The sequence below is a fragment of the Camelus ferus genome, chromosome 12 (genome assembly GCF_009834535.1).
Source record: "Camelus ferus isolate YT-003-E chromosome 12, BCGSAC_Cfer_1.0, whole genome shotgun sequence".
In the NCBI taxonomy this organism is placed as follows: Eukaryota; Metazoa; Chordata; class Mammalia; order Artiodactyla; family Camelidae; genus Camelus; species Camelus ferus.
The window spans coordinates 15,012,061-15,023,962 of NC_045707.1; the positions used below are offsets into that span (position 1 = coordinate 15,012,061).

Sequence of the window (11,902 nt, forward strand, 5' to 3'; positions counted from 1 at the left end):
TTACATAATCTCAAAGTACCCCCCCTACAAAAAATATTAATTACAAAGGGGAAAGAGTAATTTACAGTGAAGAAACCTGGCAGATACCACTTTAATGAAGTAATCAAAGTATTCCCATCACAGGAAAGTTGGAAACAGGCACCACTTGAATAGGATGCAGTAGACAGAAAATAGCATCATTTCTGTGGTAGTCCGGCCAGAGACACGTTCTCTGGGTCTAATCACGAGGAAACATCAGAACAAACACAAATTGAAGGACATTCTGCAAATAACTGGCCTGTAATCCTCAGAAGTGTCAAGGTCATGAAAGTCAAGAATGAAGAACTGTTCCAGATTGAAGGAGACTAAATAGATATGACAACTAAATGCAACACATGATTTTGGACTGGATCCTTTTGCTATGAAGATCACTTAGAAAACTGGAAGAACTTGAGTAGGGTCTGACGGTTGGATGGATGGACTGTATCAGTGTTCTTTTCCTGATTTGGATGGTTGCACTGTGGTTATTGAAGGAGAATGTCCTTGTTAGCAGGAAATATGCACTAAAATATTGGGGAGAAATAAGGCAACATTGGCAACTTACTCTCAAATGGTTGAGAAAAAAAAAGATTTTGTGTACTACTCATGCAACTTTTCTGTAAGTTTGAGATTTTTTCCACCAAAAAAGGTGGGAAAAAAAAGAAATGAAAGGCTACTCTTTGGAGAAACTTTAGATGGTTTCCCACAACTCAAGTTTGCCCTGGCACTGTAACTGTTTAATATCATATTGGAAGTTCTATACAATGATGTAAGAAGAAACTCAACAATGTCAAACAAAACAACAAAAAACTCAACAAGGTACAAACGACTGAAAAGGAATATATAAAATTGTTTTTATTTGCAGAAGACATAATTATGTCTATAGAAAACCCAACAGAATCAATAGAGAAACTACGAAAGCCAAGAGTTCATTAAGGTTGCCAGATAGAAAATCAATTATATTTCACTACAAATGTAAAGGAAATATTTGCAGTGTCTAAAGTGGACATGGGATTAATATGTAGAATATACAGTGGAATTGTATAAGTTAAAGAAATAAAGACAGGAAAACCAATAGGAAAAAAGTGCACAGAGTGTATGAATAGGCATTTCACAGAAGGAGAGCTCTATGGGCTAATAAGAATATGAAGTAACATTGAGACTCACAGAGGGAGGGGATTGCTCAGTGAAAGAGCACTTGCCTAGCATGCACAAGTCTTGGGTTCAAACCCCAGTATCTCCATTAAAAAATAAAGAATGGAAAAAAAAATTCAAACTCACTACTAATCAGAGAAATGCAATTTAAAATAACCAACAGTCCACTGAATACCCATTAGAACTTGTGTAATATCAAATGTTGAGAGGACAGAGGTAGTAACTTTCAAATAACAATGTTAAGAGTATAAACAACTACAGACTTTCTGAAAAATAACCTGGAGGTGCTTAGTGAAATTAAGTTTGTGTAAAATTCATGATTTGGAAATTCCATTCCTGGATGTATGTCCCAGGGAAATTCTTGAACAGGTTCGCAGTGGGCAACACAAGATAATTTTTGGAAGTGGGGAATGGATAAGCAAAGTATGATGGATGCCTATCATGGAATCCTGTGCAGTTGTTAAAAGCGTGAACTAGATTATATATAGCAATAATGATGGATCCTCAAAACAGAGTTGACTAAAAAAAGTAAAAATAAAATATGTGACAATGCCATTTACGCAAATTAAAAACACATACACTAAATAACCTGCAGTAGGTTGAATAATGCCCCCACAAAGATGTCCATATCTTAATTCCCTGAAGCTATGAATGTTACCTTACATGGCAAAAGAGACTTTGCAGATGTGTTTAAGGACTTGAGATTTATCCTGTATCATATGGGAAGGCCCAATGTAATCACAAGGGTATTCATAAAAGGGAGGCAGGGAATCAGTGTATAGTAGATGTGATAGCAGAAGGAAGTGGACAGAGTGATGGAAGAAGGGGCCACAGGCTAAGAAATGCTGGCAGCCTCTTAGAAGGTGAAAAAGGCAAGCAAACAGACCCTCCTCTGAAGCCTCCAGAAGGAATGGAGCCAGGCCAAATCTTGATTTTAGACTTCTGACCCTCAGTCCTGTAAAAGAATAAACTTGTACAGTTTTAAGCCACTAAATTGGTAGCAATCTGTTACAGCAGCAATAGGAAACAAATATACAACCCTACACATTTATAAGCACACGTGTAGTTAAGAACTTACATCAGTCACGTGAGAGTGGTGTCTCTGAGGGAGAGGAGTAGGAGATCAGATAGGGAATGAAGAGGGGTGACAGGATAAAACAAGAGACGTGGCCTGCACCTCCCCATATGCAAGGTCCAGCAAAGACAAACAGAAGCAGGTCACTCTGACTGCTGTGTAGAAAACAGGTTGAATGCTCTGATAGGTGTGGCAGATATTCTGAACATTGGCTCTTTTAAAGACTTTTACAGTATAAAATCAGTCTCGTTTGTACCTTGACTCTGTGAAGGCAGTGCCCTGAGGGGCAGGCATAAATATTTTGCTCACCGAAAGGTGTATCACTCAGTTTTGCTTACAAATTTGATCAGTGTGTGTGTAAGATCTACTCTGGGTAGCCTAACAAACTCAAGTCTGGGGGGTGTGAACTTGGACCTGCACTGTGCTGACCACCTTTTTTTTTTTAATTTAGATTTTTCTAGGGGGTAGGTAATTAGGTTTATTTATCTTTAGAGGAGGTACTGGGGATTGAACCCAGAACCTTGTGCATGCTAAGCATGTGCTCTGCTACTTGAGCTATATCCTCACCCTCTGTGCTGACAACCCTAATATCATATAAAGCTATTGTGCAGCCAACCTCCATCCTGGTGCCTCCTCACCCTTCACCTTCAGCCTTATTCCTCCCCATATCCCAAATGTCTGGTAAAGGGCCTTACACACAGTAGGCACACAGTGTTTGTCAGCCATCCTTGCTGATCTAGTAGTTAGGACCTGGCACGTTCATAGTACCTATTAGTGAAATGAGGTGACTGACCCTCCCCTTCCCTCAAATCAGATCATCTTTCTAGTTTTATTCCCTACTGTCCTACGTTCCATCTACCCCTAAGGACTTACTTTACTATACTATAAACACTCCATATTCTTTTCCTGCTTCCTTGCCTTTGCAAGCACTGTTACAAGTGACTAGAATAGATTTCTCTTTTAAAGAGGAGTTTCAAATATTACTTCTTCTTGGAGGTCTTCCCTATCACTCCATGCATTCATTTGATCAATTATTCATTCATCTATGGACTCATTCAACAAATACTGAGCACCTTTACAGCTAGGCACAAATGCAAGGCATTGAAAATATGTGAGCCAAAAATAAAAGGTCACCACCTTCATAGAGGTCTAGCAGGAGAGATCAAGTTTAATAAACATGATACATTATGTTCACATTGATGAACTGAGATACATGCTCTGAGGAAACACTGTTCTTTGAGAGCACATAACTAAGGAATCTTTTTTCTAGAATAGGGTGAGTTGTGAGTAGAGGGGTTCAAAGAAGGCCTCTATAAGGAAGTAACAGTGAACATCAATTTGGAGGCATGAATAGGCAAAGTGGAAGCAAAAAAGGTATTCCAAACAGAGAGGCTAGAAGGAATATGACAAATTTGAGGAACTGGAGGAGGCAATGGAGTTGGAAAGCAGAGAACAAGGAGGTAAGTGGTACAAAATGGGGAATTCGAGTGAGGAGAGGTCAAGGCACTGTGGCATGATCAGATCTGCATTTTGAAAAGATTATTGTAGCTGCTCTATGGTGACTGTATTAACGTGGAGAGCAAGAGAGAATGGAGGGTGGCAGGCTTTTGCAATCCTCTAGGTGAAATCAGGGTAGAGGTAATGAAAAGGAAGAAAGTAAATGAATTCCAAAGATAATTAAAAGGTAAAATTAATAAGAGTGAGGGAGAGTTTTAAGGGAAGGGAAAGAGGAATTCAAGAATAACTCCTAGGCTTCTGGCTTCAGTAACAGGAACCACTGGAGTCAGGGGAAGAACCTACCAGAATCCTATACACTTGAAACCATCGCCCATTTCCCGTCTTCCATTTGAGTTTAACCCCTTCCATTCTAACCGGGGTATTCTAAGTTCCCTCATTGTCACACTCCTGCCTGCCAGCAACAGGCAGGTGACACACCTCTCCCCAGTCCTCCAGGCCTGTTGTGTTGAAGGAGTTTCAATGACACAGTTTTTGAGTCTTGTTTCTTATCTTTAAAATGGAGACCACACCTCACCAGTCGTGAGGCTCCAGTTTAAAAATGATTGTATCTTTTCATTTTTGTCATTGTTTGGCTGTTCACTTTTTTCCAGCCCTCTCCGCCTGTTTGGAGGCAGTTCCTCGTCCCAGAGACAACGTGCAGACAATTCGTATAATGTGTCTGGAACGGCGGCCCCAAAGTTTGCCGCCCTACTCTGGTCAGAGTCCGGCCAGGGGCTCCGGCCAGCCTCCGACACCGTTAGGTAGCCTCCTGCAGGAGGTCAGCCCTCCCCACAGTGCCGCGAGACTGATTCATTCCGCACCGGTCCCGAGACCTCGCGAGAGTAGACGGCGCCCGTTGTCGCCCGGACTTGGAGCGCCACGCCTTCCCTAGCCTCAGAACGGTCTGCTCCTTCTTCTTTCCCCGCCTTCCACCCCGCGCTCCGCTCTCGGATTGGCTGATTGAGTCGGGTCAGGTTTTTCCTGGCCAGAAAGCGGCTCGACCACTAGTCCTTCTTTTGCGCCCGCCTCCGAAGCCTGTGGATTGGACAGCTGAGTCATGCGTCATGCGCCTCCGCGGGAGCGTAGACGAGCCAATCAGGAGCTTGGTGTATTTTACAAACTGGGGAAGTATCTGCAGCAGGAGCCGACAGAGTCCGGGGAAATAGCGAAAGCATTGGGGGCGACTCTGAGGGGTTCCAGGGGAGGTGCGGCATGGAAATCCTGGAGGGAATGAGGGCTGCGGGGGCTCATAGGGAGGAGAGGCAGCTCGGGGTCCTGGGGCGAAAGAATAGGCTCCGGGTGTCAGGAGGTGACGCCTAGAAAAGCGACCTTGTAGGCACCGGATCTTATGGGCGCATGGATTTGAGCGGAGGTGGGAGTATCAGGGAAGTCAGGACCGAAGCCTCGAACTGGCTGACCTTTGATCCCCGACCCTGCCTTCTTCTCCGTCTTAGTTGTAGCCGTCATGACCACCCTCCAAACCACGAAGGATCCTCTCCTCCGGAGTGTATCTCCCACCCCTAGCAAGATTCCCGTTCGCTCTCAGAGACGTCCTCCTCTCCCCACGGCCAAACTCTGCGCCCTGGACCAGGAGAACCAAGATCCAAGGGTAAGAGGGGCCTGAGGGGTGAAGACAGTAGCTACAAGGAGGCAGCACACACCAGCAATGCACCCAAACGCTAAGCCCCAGCTTTTTGTTCTCTTCCCCAGAGATTGGTGCAGAAGCTCAGTATTCAGCCTCCCCTCGCTGACTCAGCAGGCCCCAGGCCGAAAGCCACACTTCAAACAGACCAATCAGAGAAATCGGTGGGGAGCACTCAGCTCCGGAATCCCTTGGAGGAGCTCAGGCCTAGCCCTGGGGGACAAAATGTGGGGCCTAGGCTCCCTCCCCAGACAGGTACTTGTTGAAGGATTGAAAACAGTCTCCTTGGCTAAGTTGGAAAATGGGTTGGGTGCAGTGGAGTTTGGGAGCTTTGCACCCCCCACCCCTGTTTACTATAAGTCCTAATACCTGTTCCTGGAAACCTCTTTGCTCTTAGAAGCCCTTTTCTTCCTTCAGCAGAATGTCATCTCTTCTAAAGTCTTTTGCAGCATCCCCCGTCAATTGCTCTGTGTTCTAGTATTTTGCTGTACTTCTTTTATAACATGTCTATGCTTTGCTTGAGTCTGTTACCTCTCTATAGTTTGATAATAGCTGATTGAGGATGGGGCTTTGTCTTACTCATCTCTTGGCGCCAGTGCCTAGAGTAGTGTTTTACACAGAGTAAAGTTCTGTGAATGGTGAGTTGAGTTCAATTACATGAATCTCTTTGGCTCCCTCTTGCACCTCAAGGTGACTGCTAGGCTCCCTGGCCCCTCAGCCTCCCCACTTCCTGTTCCTTTTCACCTTTTCTTCTCCTCTTCCCTTGCAGAGGCTCCAGGGACCATAGAGTTTGTGGCTGACCCTGCAGCCCTGGCCACCATCCTGTCAGGTGAGGGGGTGAAGAGCTGTCGCCTTGGGCGCCAGCCCAGTTTGGCTCAGAGAGTACTGATTCGAGGAAGCCAGGGAGGCACCGCCCGGAGGGGCCAGGTAATGAGCCAGGATAGGAAGAGATCAGGCTGGGATGGACTGGGGAGGGATTCCTGAGCCTGTGCTGATAACCTCTTTTGGGGTCCTAGCATGCCCGGGCCTCTGCATATTTGGCCCCCAGAACCCCCACCCACCGACTGGACCCTGCCAGGGCTTCCTGCTTCTCAAGGCTAGAGGGACCAGGACCTCGCAGCCGGACCTTTTGTCCCCAGAGGCTAGAAGCTCTGGTGAGTGTCCTTGATGGGCTGATACTCGGTGCTTCTGGGACCTCCTTCCAAGGACAAAGCTGGGCCTTGGAAGAGAAGGTACCTTGTGATGAGCCAAAGGGGTGGTGTCAAGGCATGTGGGATTGGTGATGGGGCCTGAAGATTTGGGCCCTGCCTCTGACTCTGCCTTTTCCCTTGCTCCTATGGATCAGATTCCTCCTTCAGGACCTTCTTCTCACCCTTCTGCTCGTCCTCATTTCCAGGAGCTAAGAAAAGAGACAGGTGGCAGCAGCAGGTAAGGAGAAGAGGGTCATTTGAAAAAGAATGATCCAGTGTCTCATACAGGGGTCCCTCAGAACAGGGGCCTTCCAGTAGCTTTAGGACTTCCCACCAACCCGGGCAGGGAACCTGTGACTGCCCAGGGTGAGCCCTTGGAATGGGGTTCAGGCCTTCATCACCAGTCCTCGGTATAACATCCATTTCTTCAGGTTATGGGGGAAGGAAGGGGAAAGAAATGAGAGGTGCCATCTCTTTTGTTTAGTGGCCAGAGCATAGACTGTGGCAATAAATGGGGTTTGCGTTAGGTTCTTGACTCTGGGCACTTAAAGGCTGTGCAAGCTTGCCCTAACCTCCGAGGTTCAGTTTCTTTAATCTGTCAAATGAAGATAATGTTTGTATCAGCATTTGAGATTGTTGTGAGAATTAAATGAGATGATGTTTGTAAAGCACTTAGCACAGTGCCCAGCTCTTACTTGGTACTCAGTGACTAGCAAGCTGCTGTCCTTATTGTCATCAGGACTTCAGTGAGCCAGGCCTCAGGATTACTTCGGGAGATCCCTGTCCAGCCCGGTGAGTGTGTCTGGCCGGGGAGAGAGGAGCAGGGGTCTGCTTGGAGCAGGGAGCAAGACATGAAAGCTCAGCAGGCTCAGGGGGCAGGCCAAGTCAGAAGGAGCCAGAGGGGAAGGGACCTTCTTGATAGTCCGGAGGTTGGCCCAGTTGCACTGGTGTCGAAGGATGTGGTCCCCATTTCTACCTTCTCTCTGCCACTTTCTGCAAGGTTTACCTTCCACTCGTTGTTCACTCCTCAACCCCTAAGAGCTATCACCACACCCCCACCCACTCAGGGTGTTCAGATTAATGAGTGGTTACTGAGATTGTGCTAGGCTTCAAAGGGATGCTGGATGGGGTCCCTGCCCCTGCTAGTGCACTGGGGGCTGTCAAACTGGCATACCCTCCTCAGAGGTTGCAAAGCCCTGTACCAACCTTTGATGTGTGTTCCAGACACTACAGAAAATGTCTGTCTTCTAGCTTCCTCTCTCCCTGAAGGAGAACATGAAGTTGTCATTCACTCAGATGAAGGAGGAGGGGGCCCCCTTGGTCTGGCCAAGCGGGTACTGTTAAAAGAAACCCGAGAGACAACCCACAGCAGGGTGAGATGGGACCCTCTTGAGATGGGGGAGGGGAGTTGGGGAGATGCATGGGGCAATTCCCCAGCAGCAGTTGGCACTGAGGACTGTGGGTGGAGCCAGGCAGTCCTGGCCTGGGCCTCTGGATGTTAACTGGGTCCTGATTTACCCCAGATGGGTCCAGGCCCTCTCCCAAGTGGGACCGGCCTCTGTTTACCATGTATCTGAGGCCTGGAAGTGAGAGGCCACAGTCTGGTATATATTTGTATCAACATCAGATCAGTTCCAAGAGTGAGACAGATCTGACACTTGTCAGCCAAAAACATTTGTGCGTTCACTCCACAAGTGTTTATTGACCAGCTACCGTGTGCCAAGCAATGTTCTGGGTATACAGTAGTAAATAAGTTCACATTCTAGAAGGGGGAGCAAAAATAAACACATACATAAGTTATATAGTTTGTCATATAGTGATAAGTAATCTGTAAAAGAAAAAAATAAGGCACTGAAGGGGAAGGAGAAGTGGAAGGGGACTGGGTATTGCAGTTTGAAATAGATTGGTCAGGGGACTCCCATGGAGAAGGGGTGGCTAAGTGAAGAGCAGAAAGAGCTGAGGGAGTGAGCCATGCAGATATCTGGGGGAAGACTGTTCCAGGCCACGAGAACTACTGATGAAAAGAGGGGATGTGCCCATTGTGTTTAAGGATCAGCAAAAAGGCAAGGCTGAAGCAGAGTAAAGACAGGAAGTGAGGTTAGAGTGGTGATAGGATCAGGTTGGGTAGGGGTTTGTAAACCAGTGTGAGACCTTGGCTTTTACTTGGGGTGAGTGGAAAGCAGTGGGGAGCAGGGAGGAACAAGGGAGGGCCATGATTTGATAGATCTTACAAAAATCCCACTGGCTGCTGAAGTAAGAACAACACAGCAGTGCAAAGTAGGAGGGATCACTCTTCCACCTCGTCCTTCTCCACAGGATGGCTGCGGCTCTTGCCTGATGCCCTCCCCTGGCCGAGTAGTGCCACCTTCTGTCACCCGACCATCACCCTTTGGACGGGCTCAGCGTGTACCCTCCCCTGGCCCCTCAGCTCCAGTTTGTATCCACAATTCCTGGGGGCTGGGCAAGGGCAGAACAGTCTGGCTGGGATCCCTGCTGGGTCCAGGTTTTGTTCCGGCTCAGCCACCCCCATCTCTCCCCAGACCTCATATTCAGTGTTGCGGCGTCTCGCATTCCGCCCCAAAACTCAGTTCACACCCCTCCCATCGGCCCCCAGAGTTCCACAGGTAAGAGACGGCAGGGTGGGTAGCTGTCATAGGCCAGGGCTCCAGGAGGAAGGGAATGCATGGTTACAGGGAGAGTTATGGCATCTCACTTCTGTCCCAGGCCCGATGGTTGAGTGGCCTCTCCCCTCAGCCTTGCCCTGAAGAGCCTGCCCTGCCTTGGGTAAGTACCTGCAACCTTCCCATGCTCAGATTCCTCGCTCTGTCCTGCGGGCCTGAGGCCCAGCAGTTTTGAGGCAGGTGGCTCTCTGAAAAAGCTACCCAACTCTCCCTACTTCTCTGCTGCCCCTCCTAATCCAAGTCTAGGGCCTCTCAATTAAGGACCTAATCCCTTCCTCATGAGGGTGGGACTCCTAGAAGAAGACACTAGTCTTCTTCCTACCCCAGCCTGGCTTCCTCACATGGCCCCTCTCCTCCTATGTGGCAGGAACAGATTGCAGTCCGGTTATTTGACCAGGAGAGTTGTATAAGGTTGCCGGAGGGGTCTGGGAAGCCACCCATGGCAACTCATGGACCCCACCCCAATAGAACCCCCAACCTCCAGGAGCTGAAGATGCAGGTGGGCCTGTGTGGGCAACAGCTTTGATGCCGATGGGCAGTGACAGGGCTGGAGGCAAGACAGACAGGAGGGGGGCGGGTATGGGAATAGGACAGTGTGCATACGAGACTTGCACCCACATCTTGACATCACGTTGGGGTACTCTCTCCCACCCACAGCGCATCAGTATCCTGCAACAGCTTTTGCGACAGGAGGTAGAGGGGCTGGCAGAGGGCAAATGTGCCTCCCTTAGTGGGGGCTCCTCTCTGGATATGGTTGAACTTCAGCCCCTGCTGGCTGAAATTTCTAGAACACTGAATGCCCCAGAGCATAATCCTGGGTCTATCCACCTTCCTGGACTGTTACAACACTCTGGGCAGCCAGAGCCCCACCTTCCAGAGGAGTGTGGGGAACTGGAGCCCTGCCCTGGAGCAGAGCCTGAGGTGGCTCAGCCCTGCCCTCCAGCAGAGCCAGGGACCAGAGAGTCCCACCAGAGGAGGGAGCCTGAGACACCAGAGCCCTCCACCCCGGAACAGCCTGAGATGCCGGAGCCCTGCCCTCCGGGAGAGCCTGGACCCCTTCAGGCCTGCCCCCAGGGGCAGACAGGACTCCCAGAGCCCTCCCCTAGGATAGAGCCTGGGGTATCAGAGGCCTGCTCCCCAGAACCCAGAAGTCCAGAGTCCAGCCGACACCCCTGCTGCAGTCAGTGGGCTCCAGCGACCACCACCCTGACCTTCTCCTCTCAACACCCACTTTGCGCCAGCCCCCCTATCCACTCACTCCAGTCTCTGAGGCCCCCACCAGGCCAGGCAGGTAAGGAGCTGGTTGAAGGGGTTGTGAACAAAGAAGGTGCTCATCTGGCTGGAGCGGGGCCTGCCCCACACCAGGTGATCCCATGCTTTCTTTCCCCTACCTGCCTTGCTCCAGCCCGTCTCTCCCTCAGGAAGAAAGGGGGAGCTGTGCTTTCAGCCCTGTGTTCCTAATTGGCTTGGCCTTTGGTTGGGGAGTGGGACAGAGCAGTATATGGTTGGGAGTCTAGGAGTCCAGAGTCCTCCCTGAACTCTCCATGGCCCCTGGCCCTCAGACCTCAGCAGTCTGGCGCCTCGAACCCTGGCCCTGAGGCAGCGCCTCAAATCATGTCTGACCGCCATCCACTGCTTCCACGAGGCCCGCCTGGATGATGAGTGTGCCTTCTACACCAGCCGAGCGCCTCCCTCAGGCCTCACCCGGGTCTGCACCAACCCTGTAGCCACGCTGCTGGAATGGCAGGACGCCCTGGTGAGCCTCCAGGCTGCAGCCAGCTATGCCTGCACAGCAGGCCTGTGGGAAGTAGGAGGTGGGGAGGCGGCCAGCCTCGGCTCCTTTACGGAGGTCAATAGGAAGAGTTGGCTGCGGTGCAAAGATGGCCGGGCTGTAACAAGCTCTTCTCTCTCTTCAGAGTTTTATTCCAGTCGGTTCTCCTGCCCCACAGGACTCTCCGTCATGAGGCATCCTCCTCTACCCATTCCTGTGCTGCCTTGCTCCTTCCTTTTAACGCTTATTTATTTTCTGCTCCATGGATTGGGAGCCAACACCCTTTTGTCCTTCAATAAAGTTTCTAAAGTGTCCAAATGTCTGTTTTCCTCTGGCCCTAGGCCAACTACTGCTGTTGCTCTCCAATTGCCCACAAGGTGGCAGTGTCCCCCAGCTTAAATGTCAGCCCTGGGTTCTCAGGATCCCCCAAGCTCCCTTACCTAGGAGCTGTCCTAGCATCCCACTCCTGCCCACCCCACCCACCCGGCAAGCTCTGAGTTGAGTGTGTTGGGGAAGCGGGAGTGGGCCTTTGGGGACTGCTCTTCTCCTTGCTCCCTGAGATCATGGCCCTTCCAGGAGCCATCAACAGTTCGCTCATCGCCTAGAGCTCCTTAGAATTCTCTCCCTGCATTGGGCTGAAAGCAAAAGCACGAGACCCAGATCTTTGGAATCCTCCCTTGTTAGTGCCACTCTGGTTGGTGTCTCCCTACAGTGTGAGTCCTCAAAGCTCTCCTGAAGCTGGTACCCTTCCTTCCCCATATCAGAGTGGAAACCCTGGGCTACTCCCCTCCTACTCCAGAGACAGGCCTTGCCAGGAATAAACCTTTGCCTCTGGCAGAATGATAGTCAGAGTGGGGGATCCTTGAGAGGAGT

At 49.7% G+C, this 11,902-nt stretch overlaps 1 protein-coding gene across 3 annotated transcripts; it reads left to right on the forward strand.

Annotated features, from left to right (window-relative positions):
- The first annotated feature begins 4,802 nt into the window (after positions 1–4,802).
- Positions 4,803–11,338, forward strand: TROAP (trophinin associated protein). 3 transcript variants are annotated; one of them, XM_006177686.3, is made up of 15 exons: positions 4,803–4,950; positions 5,200–5,354; positions 5,456–5,642; positions 6,157–6,314; positions 6,404–6,541; positions 6,733–6,815; positions 7,317–7,369; positions 7,829–7,950; positions 8,894–9,010; positions 9,118–9,201; positions 9,302–9,361; positions 9,626–9,757; positions 9,916–10,549; positions 10,821–11,014; positions 11,175–11,338. In XM_006177686.3, exons 1-15 carry the CDS (start codon positions 4,803–4,805, stop codon positions 11,220–11,222), a joined length of 2,313 nt encoding a protein of 770 aa, XP_006177748.2. In that variant the 3' UTR covers positions 11,223–11,338. The 3 variants fall into 3 exon arrangements, 2 of the variants coding, with proteins under 2 accessions (XP_006177748.2, XP_032348645.1); XM_032492754.1 differs by lacking the exon at positions 9,626–9,757; XR_004324469.1 differs by lacking the exons at positions 9,118–9,201; positions 9,302–9,361; positions 9,626–9,757; ... (1 more) ...; positions 10,821–11,014; positions 11,175–11,338 and having other exon boundaries at positions 6,157–6,216.
- The last annotated feature ends 564 nt before the right edge of the window (positions 11,339–11,902 follow it).